This window comes from Amblyomma mixtum, chromosome 8 (assembly GCF_055824585.1).
Source record: "Amblyomma mixtum isolate Tamu chromosome 8, ASM5582458v1, whole genome shotgun sequence".
NCBI classification, from domain to species: Eukaryota; Metazoa; Arthropoda; class Arachnida; order Ixodida; family Ixodidae; genus Amblyomma; species Amblyomma mixtum.
The window spans coordinates 83,938,407-83,957,898 of NC_143019.1; the positions used below are offsets into that span (position 1 = coordinate 83,938,407).

Consider the following 19,492-nt stretch of genomic DNA (forward strand, 5'->3'; position numbering starts at 1 on the left):
GATTTTTTTTTATTCTTTGGCTTTATATGTTTTTTTCGCTCGCGACCAATGTCGCCGAGGCCGGTTTTTCCACTACACGACATCCTTAACGCGGTTGTGTTAAAACTGGGGTGGTACGCGCTCTTGTTCCTCGCGAATCTGAATAGCAAGTTCTGCCGGACAACTTGCCACGCACTCCTTTCCGCATCCACTCATGAGCCTTAGTGTGATATCACTTAATGGGTCTCTAGCAAAAAAAAATAATTACAGACACTGTTTTGATTCAGAGTGAAATCACGGGCTATTTTTCCTCTTTTGGCAAAGACCTTTTTACTGATTTCACGTGCATGAATAACTGAACTGATACATAGGGTGGCTGATCCAATTTTCTGTGCTTATTTAGCGGGAGCTCTAAACACGATTTGGCTGTGGTCAGAGCCTCCGGATTAGTGCTGCACAGAACACGAAGATGAACGGGCAGTGCCCCGGGATCGAGAGCGCGCACTTGCCACATACACTGTAAAAAAAAAAATGCCCCACAGTACAGAGAAACCCGCTGGTAATGCGTTGCCGGAGGGTTTTCCGCAACATGAATACAGCGACTCCGTCCGACGGTTGTCACATTCTTGGTAACGGAAAGTTACGCTATGCTATGAACGAGAATGAAATCGTTTCTTTGCAACAAATGCTACTCTGTTGTCTTCTTATTAAAGGTCCCGTAATGTGTATGCATACTCCTCCGTTCACTTGGAAGTCATCTGATCTAGAACGGAAATAATCTGCATTGTAATTATGTACTATCGAGAGCAAAAATGACAGACCCCTGCCAGCGCGTGCCGATCCGTGCCGAATTGCATGCGAGCACCGCCTGACGAAGCGCTCTTAGTGCCGAGACCAGAGCAGTGGCGTGCGCCCATCTCGAGGAGCGCTACGCATTGCGTGCCACTGCGCTCGTCTCGACACTAGGAGTGTTTCGTCAGGCGGTGCTCGCATGCAGTTTGGCGCGGATCGGCACGCGCTGGCAGGGGTCTGTTATTTTTGCTCTCGATAATATTTCAGTAGTACATGCACATGCATCTGTGTATAGCTTCTGCCCAGAATGTTCACTGCAGATATAGCAGTCCAGAGGACGAGGAAATAAGTATTATGTACAAGACTTTCATGCATATTATGTATTGCACACGTACAAAGAATGCAACTTAGAATGAAAGAGTGGCAAGTGTTTTGTTGAGTACAAGTACATACGTTTTATTTTCATGACAAATTGCACACATTGTACTTCAAAACATTGATGTCAGATCCATCGGAAAAGATAAAAAAATCCTCATTTAGTAGCCACACAACAATTATTATAAATTTCACAAATACATTTGAACCATCCACTATTAAACAATCGGGTTTCGTAGAAGCTTGTAAAAGCCATTTACTGAGAACCAAACCAACATGATTCATTGCGTAAAATTCATTTATTTCTCATAAAAGTAAACAGCAAAAACCACAGGGCCAGGCAGAAACAGACAAAATGCGCTTACTCGGACACCACTGTGTGCATGAAAGTCTTTACGGTTGTCTACAATTTTGTGCAAATATAAAGTAGCTAAGGATGGGTGGCAAATACAATTCAATGCAGATGCCTTTCATTACATAGTACTCAATGCACAACTTAGTGAGCAAGGAAGATTGGTAACATCTGAAAAAGGCCAGACACTTGCCCACAAGCATTATGATGATTGTGATTTTTGATGGCGCGAGGGAATCTGAGGACAAAGAGCACCATGGCACAAGGTATTTTCTTCATCTCAAGGTGGGGCAATGAACCATTTGGCCGGCATTTCACCCTAAAGAAGACGAGCACCAGATGAGGAGAAAGCTTGTACACATTGGATTGGTGGTTACCCAGCACTTGCCCACAAGCAATCAGGAAGCATACTTCCCCGAAACCTTATGCTTTCAGTCATAGTTTCCATTATCTCAGAATCTGCAAGAAAATGTACTAATCTCTGATGTCAGTGAAAATGCAGCCACAGGTGCTGGTTGCAGCTCACTAAGGCATTCAAATATCTCTGCAGTGCGCCTCACGAGGAACAGATGCTTAAGTTTCCACAATGGGCTCTTAGCAGAAATTTAACCGAAGGCAGCTGCCATGTTAACCTTTTCAAAATGATGGCCCAGAAAGACAAAGTGCAGTCATGTGTCTGATGTAGAAAAAAGATGAAGGCATGAATCTTTCAGCTTCTTCAACAGCTGTGATGTGTTTGTAACTGGTATTGCTTGGTTTGGTTTGGTTATTAGAGTTTAACGTCTCAAAGCAACTCAGGCTATGAGGGACGCCGTGTTGAAGGGCTCCGAAAATTTCGACCGACCACCTGGGGTTTTTTAACATGCACTGACATCGCACAGCACACGGGCCTCTAGAATTTCTCTTCCATCGAAACTTGGCCGCCGCGGCCGGGATCGAACCCGCGTCTTTCGGGTCAGCAGCCGAGCACCGTAACCACTGAGCCACCGCGGCAGGGCTGTTGCTGGTATTGCTTCGCACAGCTTCAGTCTTCTCTTTGACATTTAGTGAAATCATTCCATATCTGTGAAAGATCTCGATAAGGCGGTTAAGGTGATGGTAATCAACGCAAAAGCGCCAGCTCCCGTCCTTCTTTTTAACTAGGACCACTGGTGACGCCCAAAGGCCCGACAAGGGCTCTATAACGTCTTTAGTAAGCATTTTGTCCACCTCCTGCTGAATGATCTTCCGTTCTGTACTGGAGACTCTATAAGGACGTCTGTAGATAGGAGAGGCGTCGGCGGTGTTTATGCGATGCGTAACCACAGAGGTCCGAGCCAAAGGGTGGTTGTCGGAGTAAAAGATGTGAAAAGAGGAAAGAAGACATCTAAGGTCGTGAGTTTTTGCTGGTAAGAGGTCAGGGGCAATCATTTTTGCCTATTCGTCAGATGGTGGGATGTCTGACTCGGGGCATTTCGGCGAGGAGGTTACACAGCCGGTAACAGCCGATACAACGCAGTCGGAACCAGGGCACAGCGTGGCGAGCGACATGCCTTGGGGAAGCGGCTGAAAGTGCGATGAAAAGTTGAGGATCGGAAGGGACGCTTGATTGACAAACATAGTGACCACTGTATGCGCGGGGGCAACCCTCCGTGTGAGAGGCACACCAAGGGCTGGAATAACGATGTATTGGTCACCAGGAACTGGTGGGATGGAAGATAATGATACGTAAGTGACGGCTTCGGGGTTCAAGCGTACAAAATGCACGGTACATAGGCGGTGGACAACTGGAACCGGTGGCTCCTCGGTGAAAGGTAGGGCGAGCTCAACGACACTTGTGGCGCAATCAATGAGGGCAGAATGTTCCGGAAAGAAGTCAAGGTCAAGGATGAGGTCATGAGGGCAGTGTTCGAGGAGAGTGAAGAGAACCGAAGTATGGCGGCCGGCGATTGACACATGGCCTGTGCACATTCCGGAGACAGCGGAAGTACCGCCATCGGCGACACGAACAGCGGAGTGGGCAGGAGTGAGCACTTTCCTTAGACGACGGCGTAGACGGGCATTCATAACGGAGACGTGCGCTCCCGTGTCGATGAGAGCGGTAACAGGGATCATGTCCACGTCGACGCTAAGTATGTTCCGTCGGGCATGGAGAGTGAAAGGAGTATTTTCAAGTTCGGTCGTCGGAGCAGCATCATCTCCAGACGCTGCAGCCATCAGTTTTTCGAACGCGATCGAGCATACGGGTCAGGAGATGACTGGCGGCGAGAAGAGGCGACGGAGATCGACGACAGTAAGGTGACAATGAGCGGTTGGAGTGAGGGGCCTGAGCATCGGAGCTTGCGAACTGTGGTTCAGTGGGCGACGACCAGCGGCGGGAATAGACAGAATCATGATAGCGGCAGTAGGTCGATGACGGACGGCTTATGCAGTGTCGAGAGATTTAACTCGGGAGCAGTTAAAACAAATGGGCCGGTCGTCAAGTGTTCTCCACTCATCCGAGTTGCGGCTGCGGCGAGTGTGGTATGGATGTCGGGCACCGAGCACCGGAGGCACACTACAAGCATCTGGACAACTAATGGAGCATACAGGTTGGATCCCGAAATTAGCGAATTCCTGTCGGACAACAGCCTGTATAAGGGGTACTGCAAGGGCACTGTCCGGCACCGATAATTGGGAAACTGTGGGAGACAGTGCCTCTAGTTCTCGGCGCACAAGTCGTGTCCGGCTGTCGGATGTTGGCAGGGGGCACGCTTGTGGGCAGTCTGCGCAGGACGACGTTGTCGCCGTGTTCGGCAACCGCGTGAACTGGGGGGAAATACGGCGGCCTTTCGCTTGTTCAAACCGATGGCATTCTTTTATGATTGCGTCACCCATTCCATAGTCCTTGTACACCAGCAAGCTGAAGGTGTTGTCTGCAATTCCCTTTAGAACGTGACCGACTTTGTCGCTCTCTGACATGGCGGAATCAACTTTCATGCAGAGGGCAAAAATGCCCTGAATGTAAGGCACATAGGACTCTGTGGACGATTGGGCGCGGCATGCAAGCTCCTTCTTCGCGACCACCTGACGTCCGAATGGCTTACTGAACAAGTCGGTAAGCTTCTGCTTGCACAGGTCCAAACTGGTGAGTTCTTCCCCATGGGTCTCGAACCAGACCGTTTCAGTGCCCGTCAAGTAGAAAAAGACGTTGGCCGACTGTATCGTCGGGTCCCACCTGTTGTGCGTGCTCATACGCTCGTACATGGCGAGCCAGGCCTCCACATCAGCACCATCCGTTCCATTGAAGGTTCCGGGACCACGCGGGTGGGCAATGCATGACCGCCGGGGTGGCGGACGCCGATGGTGCAGCCCCGGTGCTGAGCATGGCTGAAGAGCAGGGCAGTTGAAGACCGCTGCGGAGCTCCGTGCTTTGCTCTAGGCTGCACCGCACCTCACGCCAATAATCTGGTGTAAATGTACGCACACAAGGAGTAGGCGTAGTTACAGAGAGATAGCTGACAGCAGCTCAGTCGATCCATTGCAGGCCAACGGAGCGCGCAACACACTTCGTGCTCTTCGCGCACTGTGCACGAGCCCAGCACTGTCTTCTTCGTTGTCCATTCACAGTATATATCACAAAGCTTCATGTTATGCTCACTATGCTTAAAAATATCAAAAAAGAGCCGGTAGGACAGGCTGTCAAGAAAAGGTCGCGTGGTTAGTTCACAAAGCTTCATGTCATCCTCATTATGCTCAAAGGGAAGCTGAAACAGGTTTTGAGAATTCGAGGTTATTCAAGAATTCGAAGCTATCAAGCTCCTAGATAAAGCATGCAAAGTATTTTTGCACTAGCATTCAAAATAGTGAAATAATCGTCCTTCTCCTCACTACGTTGAAGGAGTGCGAGGAAACTCAGCAATTACGTCATTGTTGCCGAAATTTCAGATGCCCGCTGCTTACGCCTGCATGCTGCTATGCGTCGTCAGATGGCGCCAAACTATGCACCGTGAGCTTCACCTTCGATGGCGTCGGTTTTCTCACATGGAATAACCGTTTCTTCGCTGGAAACGTAGTGCCGTCATACGTGATGTCATTATAGAGGCCTCTGCCCGTCGCTGTGCACTTCTGAAAAGCCTGAACGTCGACGACGACTTTATTCGGAGATTACGCCGCCATTTCAAATGGTAGAGCAAAACGATTTCGCAGTCTTTACATGCACATATCGCACATTCGGCAACCTTAAACTAATCGAATTCTAAAACCGCTTCAGTTGCCCTTTAACAATATCAAAAAACAGCCTGTATTACAAGCTGTCAAAACAAGGTCTCGGAGTTTTAGTCGATACGATTCGTACGAACGAAAACAATGAAATTTGTCTCAGAGCTTTACTTAGGATCGGCTACGTATCCCAAACCAAAATAAACAAAGCAGACCCGAACCATATGTACCGATCATTTCTATACCAATTTGTTCATCTACCTCCTATATACTTTCTACAAAAGCTGCCAGATTTGCATGAAGCGAACATCGAACTTCGCCGCTCTATAAGGCGTCTAAAAGGCGTAAAATATAGGAACTGCGTAGGTGCTACTAGCCAACCACGAAAAGTGACATGTGAGTTCGTGTTGTTTCATTCATTAGTGCCTAAAGCTAAGAAATTATTCTTCCCAGTCCCTACTTATCTTCTCTAGATGTGCTTGCACCCCGTGCTTTGGGTGCCACCAGTTTATCCCTACTGTACACGATAAGCGCTGCAACGAAATTATTGCTTCTTGAACAGCGGACGTTAATTCTAAGTGCAGTAGACATTAAAACACCTATTGGTCACACTGGTGGGATACTGCTGTTATGAAAACAATCACGCATTGAGGGCCTCATAAATAGTTTTAAAGGATTGTGCGCTATTCATGCAATTTTGATTTTGTGGGAGCTGCTTTGCACTGGCACCTGATGCGAGAGTTGTTGAACAAGAGGGGTGCTAGCTTGGCGACTATGAATTATCGGTGCGCAATTTATTGAGCATATTGAAAAACTTTATCAGGTAGTAGGAAGTACTGTATCGCGAAATACCACATTACTTGCTACTGGAATCTTCCTGAATGTTCTTTATAATTCTAGGCCAAACTTTATGTATACTAGTGGGGTAACTATGTGGCACCAAAAAATGTGCAACTTCTTTTTCCGTTTCTGGCATTCTCAGGCAAAAAGCGAAATATGTATTCTTAAAAGATCAGATGTAAAAACTGCCACTCAGGTATTGCCTTTCTTTAAGCAGCAGTGGGTTTACTGTTTCTGCTTGAATGCTTATGAATATTCACGTTTTACGCGAACCATTAAGCACACGGCTTTACCGACGCCTTCCAATATATACGGTTTCATCTTCTAATCTTTGTTTAAAAGTTTTCGTAATAGTCGAAGAATAAGCAATGGACATTGAATAGTAGTCACAGCGAGTCGCTGCTTTAAACAGTGCACTAAGATGGCACTACCTTAGAGTGTATCAAGATGTCGAACATTGGCTGACACACTACCAATGCGTCAGCAAGTATAATAGCTGTGAGTCAGCTATGCAGACCGCCAACGTGGTCTTCCTTTTGGCCTGCACAGCACTGCTGTGATCTGAGAACCACGAAGACACACTACCTAAATGGGAGAAGTTCGTGGACGAGATCCCTAAGTGCTTTGGAGACTCCGCACCAAGAAGCGCAAGGAAGAACAGACCCTTTCTGAATGTGTGCAGTTGTCATGAGAAACGTGCACGACGTACATGAAGGATGCTCTGAGGCTCTGCCGCATCATGAAAAGGCGAATATCTGAGGAAGACAAGGTTGTCCGTCTTTTTAAACCAAACTTTATTTTATTTTACAAATGTGCATACAGTCTTTAGGATGAGCCACCGGCCAAAAGCTAAAGAAAATAGCTTGAAAATGCCTGTGCCTCAACTAAGAGCCATTACAAAATAATAAAATAAACACATGCATACAACGGTGGCAGATCGCATACGAGCACACTGTAGAAAGAATTTATAATATTTACGATTTAACGGGGATTGCCGATGTTTATCATTTTTGTGGTCACCGAGGACACCCTCGCCAGTACTACTGATGTTACTTAGCACTGCTGCACGTTTAAGCCATTGAAAGTGCGGTGAATTTCACTTAAATTTAGACGCCTTTCTAACGTTACAACGGTCGCCAGCGTTCACTACACTGTTCATCAAGAACTTGCCTCACTGGTGCGCAGAGTTCTCAGTGAGGAGCTGACTAAGCCCTTGTAAGGCGTCAGCGCACCACCTATCTACTAGGAATGCACTGTTTACCACCGCACACTGAAGCCCCATCCTCGTGGTCCTGCCAGCCAGAACATGCGCGCTCCTCTTACAGTCATGGTCACACCTCTGAGCCTATGAGCCCCTTGCTATTCCTACACACGGACGTGCACCGTGCAGCTCCTCCCGTCTATCGAGATCTTTTAACTTCCATTCCAGACAAATGAAAGAAAATTCCTCTGGTTTTTCTTCACAAGCCTCTGCAAGTATACAATTCAGTGAATCTACTCTACAATTACGTGAACTTACCAGCACGAGACAATGACAAGAAAGGAGACAAAGCAGGCGCTGACTCGCAACTGAAGTTTATTGAAGTAAACAGGGAGTACATAGGAAAGCCAAACAACACCACAAACCACACAGTTACAGATAAGCTATACCACAACATGAGTAAAAGATCGCCCTTAACTTTCCTCTCATCTAGATAGTCCAACTCGTTGCATATTAACACGATGAACAGCACACTCACAGATTTGTCACCGAGTCATAAGATGTGTCTAGCCTCGATAATTTTCCGGTTAATCTGCTCCGAATGTATCGCCAAAATGAGTGTCGCCAAAACGAATGGCTAGCAGCCTTCACATTCCTTGCGATGTACAGATAAGTTAGAACCCCTACCAATATCCAAATATCTCTTGTGCTCCCGTAGTCTTACATTCACACACCTTCGAGTTTGACCAACATAAACCCAACCCCAAGATAACAGCATCCGATACACCACATACATTTTACAAGGCACATATGCTTTTCCAGGACCAAATTCACAAAATTATTCTTAACAATTTTACTGTTTGTAGACAACTTATTAGGAGCCAAGAGCACCATTTCTGCGTCATACCTTCTGACCACATTTTTCAAATTGTCCGACAATCTACCTATGTACAGTAACACAGTCGATCTTTTGGCATCTCGATGGCTGGCCCTGGCCGTATCCCGCCAATCCCTGTGAAGGGGTTTTAGCTTTAACATGCTAAAGGGAAGAATGGCGCAGCATCAAGTAATAAGGACAGCAGGACAACAAGGACACACACAAGTGTCAACCTTGGAGCGGATACAGAATCCAAGAGCACGTGCTTGACAATCAGCACTGACAGTCAAGGAAATTAGAAAACACTGATTTGAACATTCAAGATTGAATGAGCCCGATCCTTGTCTGCCAACGCTGAATGTCAAGCACACGCTCTTGGATTCTCTATCTTCTCCAAGGTTGGCACTAATGCGTGTGCTCTCCTGCTGTCCTCGTTAAATGATGCTATGCTATTCTTACCTTTAGCATGTCTGACCAACTTGATCAATCTTATATGCTCAGCTTTAACAATTTATCACACACTCCTGCAATGGCATGGTTCCGGAATAATGCTTTCGTAAGACTTAAAATCTGCTCTTGGAGACCACTTGTCATGCTGTGAAAGCATCACTTCATCAATACCGAGCCTAGCCTAGATGACGCAATGCTATCTTTCACTAGCTTAGAATGGTTCGGCCAGTAGTCAAGTAGCTGCTTGACACTCCTGGGTGAATATCGGCAGCATACATGGCATGTGCAGAACATCAAGGTGAAGCCCAGAAACCGCAGCTCTTTTTGATGAGACATTTCCTCTAAGGAAAACCTAAGTTAAAGAAAGGCCTTGCTCCTTAAACAACTTGACAATATGCACAGGTCCCACACTATCGCAACCTTTTGTAAAAGACCAGAAAATCAGACGCAGTGAAAGATTTTCCCCCAGCCCATGCAAGTTCTTGGCAATCACTCCATCCACCCTGCTTAAGAGAATATTACTTAGCACAGAGGCATTCAACCGATACATATACTATACATTTGAACATATGCCGCACAGCCATACTCCAGAAACATGCTCTTCAAATAAAAGCAGGTAAGTCCAAAAAAAAAAGATTATTACGCACCTGTTCCTAAACACAAGCTCATCATTGTGCTCCGATATACACATTCACAAGCTTTTCATAAGGTCCTCATACGGGATGGAATAAAATAGTTCTACATCGACACTAACCGCCAGACAATCTGCTGGATTGCCATTCTTCAGATACTCAACCACGCTGCGAATTGAGTACAAGAAACGGATCTTCAAGATGCGTGAGTAGACAAATGCTTTTGCAAATAACCAGACAAAATTTTGCAAGAACCCTTTTCTGAAATTTATCTGAAGAGCATGCTATTGAATAGCATTTATTTTAAGAGCATGGCTGTATAGTATTGTAGTGTGGTATGTGTTCAAAAATCTGGTTTATGTAGTGGTTCGAAGATGGGCCTTGTGCTAAGATATATTTTAAGTAGGGTAAATAGAATGATTGTCAAGGACTTGGATGGACTGGGGGAAAAATCTTTTGCTATGTTGATGATTTTCTGGTCTTTTACAAAGGTTCTGATAATTTGGGACGTGAACATATTCTCAAGCTGTTTAAGGAGCAAGGCCTTTGTCTTAGGTTTACCTTGGAGCAAATGTCGCCACAAAAAGAGCTGCAGTTTCTGGACATTACCTTGATGATCTGCACACACCATGTGTGCTGGTGATATTCACCCAGGAGTGTTAAGCTGCTACTTGGACACAGGTTGGCTATTACAAGCTAGTGAAAGATAGCATTGGACTGTTAAGCCTGGGCTCAGAATTGATGAAGTCATGCTTTCACAGCATGACGACTAGTTTCCAAGAGCACATTTTAGGTTAATGAACGCAGGATTTCCTAACCATGTTGTTGCAAGAGCATACAATAAATTGTTAAAGAAGCCGAAAGCTTTTCACGGCGACCGGCGCAATCAGACCGGGGCCAGTCAGCGAGATGCCAAAAGACCGGTTGTGTTACCGTACGTACATAGATTGTCGCACAAATTGAAAAATGCGGCCAGAAGGTATGATGGAAAAGCAATTTTTTTGGCCCCTAATAAGTTGTTTAAATATGTAAAATTGTTAAGAATAATTCTGTGAATGTGGCTAGAGAAAAGTACACATGTGGAGTGAAATGTATATGTACCTTGTAAAATGAACATGGTGTCAGACACTATATCTTGTGGTCGGGTCTATATAGGTCAAACTGGAAGGAGTGTCAATGTAAGATTACAGGAGCACAAAAGGGTAGGGGTTCTAACTTTTCTGTATATTGCAAGGGATGTGAAGGCTGCTACCCTTTCCTTTTGGCAGCACACATTTTGGCAGTAAATTCAGAGAAGATTAAATGGTAGATTATTGAGGCTAGACACACCTTACGACTCGGTGACTAATGTGCAAGTGTGTTGTCTATCGCACTAACACGCAATGAGTTGGACTATCTCGATCAGGGGAATGTTCAGGGGCATTGACTCATGTTGTCATGTATGCTTATCTGTAATTGTGTGGTTTGTGGTGTTGCTTGGCTTCTTCATGTATTCCCTATTCACTTCAATAAACTATGGCCGCGACTCAGCGACTGTCTTGTCTCTTGTCTCGTCTTTCGCACTGGTAGATTCATCATGATGTCTCACCTCTGCAGAAATCCAACACGACATTTTCCTCTTCACACTTGAGGTTCAGTGCATAATAAGGCCAACACCATTCATCCGCAAGAAAAGTTCATGGCTCCATTAACACCGCCTCCTGCTTACAAGACACAGTGCGGCATTCATTGTAGAGTCTACCTGCAACACAGAACGCAAAGTTTTAGTTTGAGTGGACTAAACTAAGAAAGAAGCACAAAATATCTACAGCCAAACGGCCGAGCTGAAAGAAATAGAGGGTAGTGTAATAGTGAATATACTGATATAGTTTTGTGTAACATCTTCTATTCATATAAAATGTACACTTTTTTTTCTTATGCTGACGCCTGGGTACACTATTTTGTGCACTTATTGCATGGGCCCGAACTAGCAGCTTGCTAAGGGCCCAGATGCTTTCATCACTCTGTTTGTATAACCTTCATCCAAAGTGAATAAACTGATACTGATATTGCATGCAAGATATATGCATGATATATTATGATATTCAACGCTGCTACCATTGGCTTAGCCAACTATTTATGCATAAAAAAATGCAGTATCACATAAATACTGATACAGTACTATTAGTGTTAATATTAGCAGTGCAGGTTCAATGAAAAAAAAGGAGCCTAGTGCTAACTACCATTCCCACAGCAGGCTTGTGACCGATCACCAGTTTAAATGAAAAAGGAATGACTGAAAAGGGAGAGAGCCAGTAGGAAGGAATACAGGCATAAAAGGACTTAGGATACAATAGGCAGGCAAAGTTATTTAGACAGCAACCACAAAAGAAACATTAACACCCAAGAAAAGATGTACAAGACCAACCATACCATTGTGCACAGTGGATAACTTGTTAACCTCCTTTAGCCCAAAATATATTTTCATATATACTTGTGCTATAAAGTGATTACATTCATTAATAGCATAACTGACCGACTGAAACCAAAACAGGGATGAAGGGCGGTGAATGAGCCCTAGGCGTGATGCTTTTGCCTTCCTAGTGGGACACAGAAGGATCATTCAGTTGAACATCGGGTCTCTGAGATTAATATGTAGTTTAATATTAGCGGAAAAATAGAAGCAGTAACAACAAAGCAAGCAATGTAGCTGAACATTGTTCTATGCACATGAGAAAAAAAAGCATTATGAATAACCAAGTATGCAATGTTTGTAGCTGCACATTTCTTCACACACGTGTCTAAAACATATGCGCATGATTTGCCACAAGAGAGTGTCTCGTTTAGATAGGGTACCTGCTATGGCAGTAGTGCACAATCAGGCTGGAATGAAATGCAAACAGCGCGCGCCTATGAACAAGACAAAATATTTCACCTGTGTGATTTCAGCCTGAGTATGCAGCTAGCCTGATTCCTGTTTCCGGTTAAGAGATCTACCTAATACGCATATCGGAACCCTTTCTAAATGTATACATCGCTGCAAAGTAGAAAAGTACTGCATATATATGTTCGAATTTCGTTCCGGCCTAACTGTAAATGCATAATGTGTCTAATGCATATCATTATCAGTCGAGGCTGTCACTTCCAACACCAAGCAGATATGTGAAACCTGTAAGAACTCCTTGAAGGCAAGAGTCTGGAGACAAGCTTCTAGACCCACTCTGAAGGATGTAGATTTGGTGTTTAGTATGGCATATTGTCACAGGCCAGACGGAGAACAGTCGTAGACGTAGAGGGGGACCGCAGAATGGCCGAGGTTATTAATCGCCCAGAACAGAGCCAGCTCGAGCGCGCCTCACGCGAACGCGACGACTTCGTCCTCGTCACGGCTTAGCGCGCAGGTAGCTCGAGCCTGGTCCGTGGCATTAATCCCCCGAAAAGGAAGAGCATCGTCCCGATGCGAGGGTATGTACAAAGCAGAAAACGAACAGGAAAAGCAGGAAGACAATGTTTAAAAAAGAAACGAACAAAAAGAAACAAATTAAAACGCAGAACCCGAACACAGTTTAAAGTGGAGCGTCATCGCTCTCACGCGAGAAGTATGGCTTGAGTCGCATTACATGCACAATGTCAGTCCGTGGTTGCCGACGACCGGTAGCCACAGTTCCACGTAGCAAAACCTCATAATCCACGTTTCCAACACGACGGAGCACCTCATAAGGTCCGAAATATCGGTGCAGAAGTTTTTCGGACAATCCCTTTTGGCGGACAGGGGTCCACACCCACACACGGTCACCGATGTTGTAGGTAACCTCCCTGTGGCACCGGTTGTAACGTCTGGAGTCCGTGTCTTGTTGAGCTGTGATGTGCAAACGAGCAAGCTGGCGAGCTTGCTCGGCTTGTTCGACAAAGGAGCCCGCATCTGGTGTCAAGTCATCATCCACGCACGGGAGCATGGCGTCCAGCATCATCCGCACTTCTCTGCCGTAGACTAGACGGAATGGTGTAAAGCGGGTTGTTTCTTGAGTCGCAGTGTTGTACGCGAATGCGATGTAAGGGAGTATTTGGTACCAGGTTCTGTGCTCCACATCCACGTACATGAAAATCATGTCGGCCAGTGTTTTATTCAGGCGTTCTGTGAGCCCACTTGTTTGGGGATGGTATGCTGTCGTTGTTCGATGGCTGGTGTGACTCAGCTCAAAGATGTCGTGGACAAGCTGAGCTGTGAATGCCTTCCCTCGGTCTGTGATGACGAGGGACGGAGCGCCGTGTCGAGGCACTATTGCACGCATAAAGAAGTGCGCAACTTCGAACGATGTGCCTTGAGGGAGAGCCTGCGTTTCGGCGTAACGTGTCAGGTAATCGGTTGCAACAGCTATCCATCTGTTTCCTCCCGACGACAAGAGAAATGGTCCGAGGAGGTCCATGCCGACTTGTTCAAAGGGTGGGTTAGGAGGCATGATAGGCTGCAACATGCCAGGCGGTTTCAGAGGCGGCGTCTTCCTACGCTGGCACTCACGCAATTACTTGTGCATTAATAGCGAGCATGTAAGGCCAATACAAGGTGCTTCTGAATTTGGTCGCCTAAAATTTGCTTGGGAGAACGCAAAATAATGCTAAAGAGCAATCTATAGACACAATATTGCATGCTGAATAAACAACAAGAAAAAAAGAAGGCAATGCTCTGGAAGCACCTTCAGTCATTCAAGACAAAAATGATGAGGCATGCTGATGCTGCTACTTGAACAATAGAATAAAGCGATTACTGCTTACTTACAATAAACGCTTTCTCTGAGCAAGCAATGAAAGAGAGCTGTAATGAAACCTCACGTCATTCTTTTTACAAAAAACGAATTTAAAAGGTTGCAATGCAAGAATCCCTGCCATAATAGTATTCTCCTCACACTTGGGTTCCACAAGCCAAGGCTTTTAACAGCATGTGTTTTTGCATGTGTTCATTCTGAAGCATTACCCGGTTGAAGCGACACAAAATATTTACTTTCCCCATGAACCTGTGCGTGTAGCATAATCACAGAAAATATTTTTTACACTGGACAGAAATACAACAGCATAGTGGCGTAACTTACACACAACAGGCTTCGGGGACAGTGCAAGACAATGATCTCAAATCCTACACAACAGACCTGCGACATTAAAATGGCTAAATCCTTGATAGTAGTATTTAACAGCCATCTAAATGCTCGTGCGCAACAGGTGGGAGCACTTTACTGCGAAGCAACAGTAAACCTTTGCCACTAGTCTAAACAAAAGTGCGCCTCATTGCGACTTCTACTAAACTTTTTTGCTCCCAGTGCAACAAAGCAAGTACACAGGGGGCTCGAATGGCAACGATACGATGTGTTAGGCTATCATGTCATCATCTTAACATAAACAATGCATGTGGTCTCTGTTCCGGACTGCCAATCAGCCTCGAGAAGACAAAGATTCTTATAAAAAAAGAACAAAGCAACAAGCTCTCAAACCTCACAGTGAACATAGAAGTAGCAGAACCATGTAACCTAGCCAATAGTTCGAAGCTAAGCAGCAGAAGAAAATATGTTAAGGCCAGGATTGAGCAAACAGAAAATCATGGAGGAAACCTAAAAGCAGCAACAAGCAGTGAGAGTGGAGTTGCCTTGATGCTCATTGTCAATACCTTCTGCTCAAAGTAAAGGAAACCAGGGTATAAGAAATACAGCAGTTCCTACTATGCTTTGAGCAAATGCAGTGAGAATGAAAAAGACTAGAGACTTGTCTTATAACATTTTCCCTCTTTACTTTGCACCAGAGGAAAATAAATTTGTGTGCAGTTCACCTACCACTTGGCACTGTCCTAGAAGGAATGAATCCAGGTCTCGAAAAGTCTACAGAGAGAATACTGATGCTGCCTGTGCATTTCTCTCTAGACTCCCTCGTTTATTCCTCCCCTTAGGAGTCCACCGAGAGACAGTTACTGCCCCATTTCCTTTCCTCAAAAACCGATTTTAATTTCATTTCTCTCAACTGTCCTGAAATGTGTATAAGTTACCAATTTTTTTAGTGCGTAATTACATACTGTAATTTTTGCAAGGAATATGAGGTTGATGGACAGAAAAAAATGGCTGAGGCTTAGCTAAGGTTAAGCCTAGTCAGATGCGAAGCATATTGATGGCTAGGCTTGGTAATACATGGCTTTCCTTGGTTGAATACTTGGTCATTTTAATACAACCACTAGAAGCCTTCGTCGTGGGGGAAGACAACGGCATGGCTACAGCGGAACGCCGACTAACCCCGAGACACGCGTTGGGTGAGCGCCTGGATTGCCACGGAAGCCGCGTCCGCCTGCCCGGTGGAGCGAGCGTTTCACCTACATCAGCTGTGGTGGACTCCTCTTTATCCGCCCTCCTCACACTACCTCTCCCTCCAGACACGTCCCCAGAGGCTGCAGAGGAAGCCGCCATTGCCCTTGCTATAACCCGCACGGAAGCCCGGTACATTTTAAGCGATTCTAAAACTGCGATTCTAAATTTTGCTCGAGGCCGAGTCCATGTCCCTGCTTTTGGCATACTGGACTCGCCCGATGCCCCCCCGCCCCGCCTAGTGGAGCTGATATGGGTGCCCGCGCACTCCGGGAATCCATGAAACGAGGCCGCCAACTTTTTAGCCCGAGGTTCTTTTAACCGGGCTCAGGTGGCCTCTGATCGGGGATTCACAAAGGAGCGCATGCACTCATTCAGTGAGCTGACCCAGGCGCACAGAGCCTTACGCCAGCCCTACCCCCCGCCCCACCCCTCCCTAGATAACAAACACGCAACACTCTGGCGCAGAATACAGACACACACACTCCCTTCACCCCTTACCCTAGCCCATTATCATCCCTCCTTCCCCACTCCGGCATGCACTCTATGCCCAGAACCCTTCGCCTCTTCCCTCCACATCATTTCCCTCTGCCCGGCGGACCCTCCCCCACGGGACCTAGAGAACCTCAAGACCTGGGAGGACTGGGAGACCCTGCTGCGCTCGGAGTACCCGGCCGTGCAGATCATCGCCACCGGCCGTGCTGCCAGTGTTATGGACCTTCGCAACATAAACACTTGAGTGCAGTGGGGTCGTGCGGGGACCCTGGGGCGTGCCCCGAATTCCTCTGTAAATAAAGTTTTCTCTCTCTCTCTCGAGTGTGAACGCGCGTTCGAAATGCGCGCGAATGCCGCTCGAGGACATTCCGGCGTCTTTGCGATGGCATCGTTCTCCCTCTCCCAGCTCGTGACGGCGATCTGTCGTGACGTCATCGTGTCACGTGGTGTGGCATCATCGTGTCAAGTAATTTGGAGGCGCACAACCACAGCGACGGCGCGAGGTGGGCTCCCGTCATCATCATCATCAAAACGTTTATTTCCACCGAAATGAGACTCCTTTTTGGACCCCCCGGCACGCAGGCCTAAGGGAGCCCTACTTAGGAGCCTCGCAAACTAAGGTCTGGTGAAGACACATTGTCTCTTCACGGCCTCAGCCGCCAGGCGGGTGGCTTGTTGCTGCTTAGCGGGGTCCTCGCTCCGCAGCAAGGTCTCCCAGGCTTCTCTATCTTATATATTTTGCTCGGCGCCCGGGCTTCCAGCACATTCCCATATGACATGGTCGAGGGTGCCCCTCTCCCCACACGGTATACAATATTGGTCTTTCTCCCCTTTGGAGATTGTTATGTATACCCAGAAGGGGCTTATATGATTCCCCCCTTGCAATCTTCTCCACGCAATTGCCTCCTCTTTTGCGAGGGAACGGTCGGGCGGCGGATAGACCCTCCTGCTCAGCTTATAATGTTCCGTGATCTCGTGGTATGAAATTAGGCTATCTTTCATGTCTATGCGGGAGGGCTGCTCTGCGGCCGCCCGGTGATAGAGAGCTCGGGCAAGCTCGTGTGCAGCCTCATTTCCTGCAATAGACTCATGCGCTGGGATCCATATTATCTCTATGTTACGTTCTATCGGCCTCGCCTCGAGGACGTGTTTAGCCTCTTCCGAGATTCTTCCTTTCGAGAAGTTTCTTACTGCAGTTTTGCTGTCACTTAAAATCGTCGTGGCCTTGGTACCGACGCAAGCCAGCGCTATCGCCAACTCTTCCGCCGCATTGGCATCACTCGTGCGGCTCGAGGCCGCTACCGTTGGTACTCCTGCCCCATCGACCACAGCGGATACAGCCGCCCCGTGCTGTCCGCACGCCGCGTCTACGTACGCCACCTGGTCTGCCGGTCGCTCCTTCATCTTCCTCTCGTAGGCCTTAGCCCTATGTTCTCGCCTTTCCTTGTTATACACGGGGTGCATGCTCCGCGGCATGGGTGGGACGCATATCTTGGCCCTGATTCCTACCGGGATGTTTACCATCTTGTGCGTGCTACTTTCTGGCCGGATTCCTACCCATTCGAGTATTGTCCTGCCCGTTTCAGACTGGCCGAGCCGTTCTAATTGGGATATTCTCACCCCCTCTGCCAGCTCAATCCATCTGTTGTGTACCCCCATTTTTTCAAGCCGCTCCGTCGACGTAGATATCGGAAGTCCCAGAGCTCGCTTGGCGCATTTCCTCAATATTCTGTCCACCTTCTCTATTTCTGCCTTGTTCATGTCTAGGTACGGCGTCGGTCCCCCGTTTCTCCACTGTCGTGACGTCATCGTGTCACGTGGTGTGGCATCATCGTGTCGCGTAATTTGGAGGCGCACAACCACAGCGACGGCGCGAGGTGAACCCCCGTTACTCCACTTTCGTGACATCATCGTGTCACGTGATGTGACGTCATGTATCACGTGATTTGGAGGCGCACAACCACAGCGACGGTGCGAGGTGGGCCCCCGTTTCTCTACTGTCGTGACGTCATCGTGTCACGTAGTGTGACGTCATGTATCACGTGATTTGGAGGCGCATAACCACGGTGAAGGGTTGAAGTGGTAGCTAAAGTAGTATGCTTCGCATAAAAAAAGTCTGGAATGGTACCTTAAGTAACTTGGCACCTGGACAAACAGCTGACCCACTGGGCGTCCCCAAGGGCTCTGCTGCGAGGCGCCCCTAGCAACAGTAGCAGGTTGTCCAGATCCAAAGGAACCACGCGAATTATTACCGAAAAGTTTAAGGACAGCAGATGCATGAACACAAAACAGCTTTTCAGCACTGTTGCAGTGGGATGAACGGTTCCAAATCTCTAGACTATACCTGGTAATAAATGAATTATCAGAAGACCATCTCGAGCGCAGAATGATCTCAAAGCACATTCGACACGCACTAGCAACATGGACAGCCTGTGCTTAATTGAATCGAAAAGTTTACGTTGATCGACCAATGTTACTTCAAATAGAGACAGAAAGCGCATGCACGTTGTGCTGATGTTACCTTGAACATAACATGCGACGAGACACAGGGTTACAATAGAAACAAAAAACCGCTTTCAAAATCTGAGAACAAATTGCTCACCTTCTCACAAGTTCACCAAACCGGAGACGATGCCGTGTTGCTTGAAAACATATCAAATGTATTTAATTTTACCGTAGCTTTTTTAGCTGACAACTTGAATGGTTTTACATATTAAAATTTTCTTTTCGTTTCATGAGCGTTGTTACCACAAGAGCGCAGTGCATGCAGCTTGGCCGTGACGAGTCGAAGCGCTAGCCAAGCCCGCAGTCGGAACCATGCGCGGAGCATGTGTGGTGTTGAGTGAACAGGTGCTTTAGAACGGTTTTAAGCATGAAATGCTTTTAGCTCCTGTTGTCGGCAGTGTGGTGACGTCACGCCGAGACCGAAAGCCATCATCCGGGCTCTGAAACGAGAACATCCGGGCACCGTACGAGACTTAACGAGATTTAATGAGACTCTCT

At 46.8% G+C, this 19,492-nt stretch overlaps 1 protein-coding gene across 2 annotated transcripts in view; it reads right to left on the bottom strand.

Moving 5' to 3' along the window:
• Window positions 1-19,492, bottom strand: part of LOC149333253 (uncharacterized) — a 56,905-nt gene that overhangs the window by 27,066 nt on the left and 10,347 nt on the right. Inside the window, exon 2 of one of the 2 annotated variants that reach the window (XR_016285300.1) lies at window positions 11,266-11,418. Coding sequence is in view for 1 of the 2 variants with exons in the window: in XM_089558621.1 (XP_089414747.1) it covers window positions 11,365-11,418 (54 nt within the window). In the remaining variant the exon portion in view is untranslated. Of the gene's footprint in view, window positions 1-11,187; window positions 11,419-19,492 lie in introns of those variants that run through there. The other variant, XM_089558621.1, reaches the window with a different exon arrangement.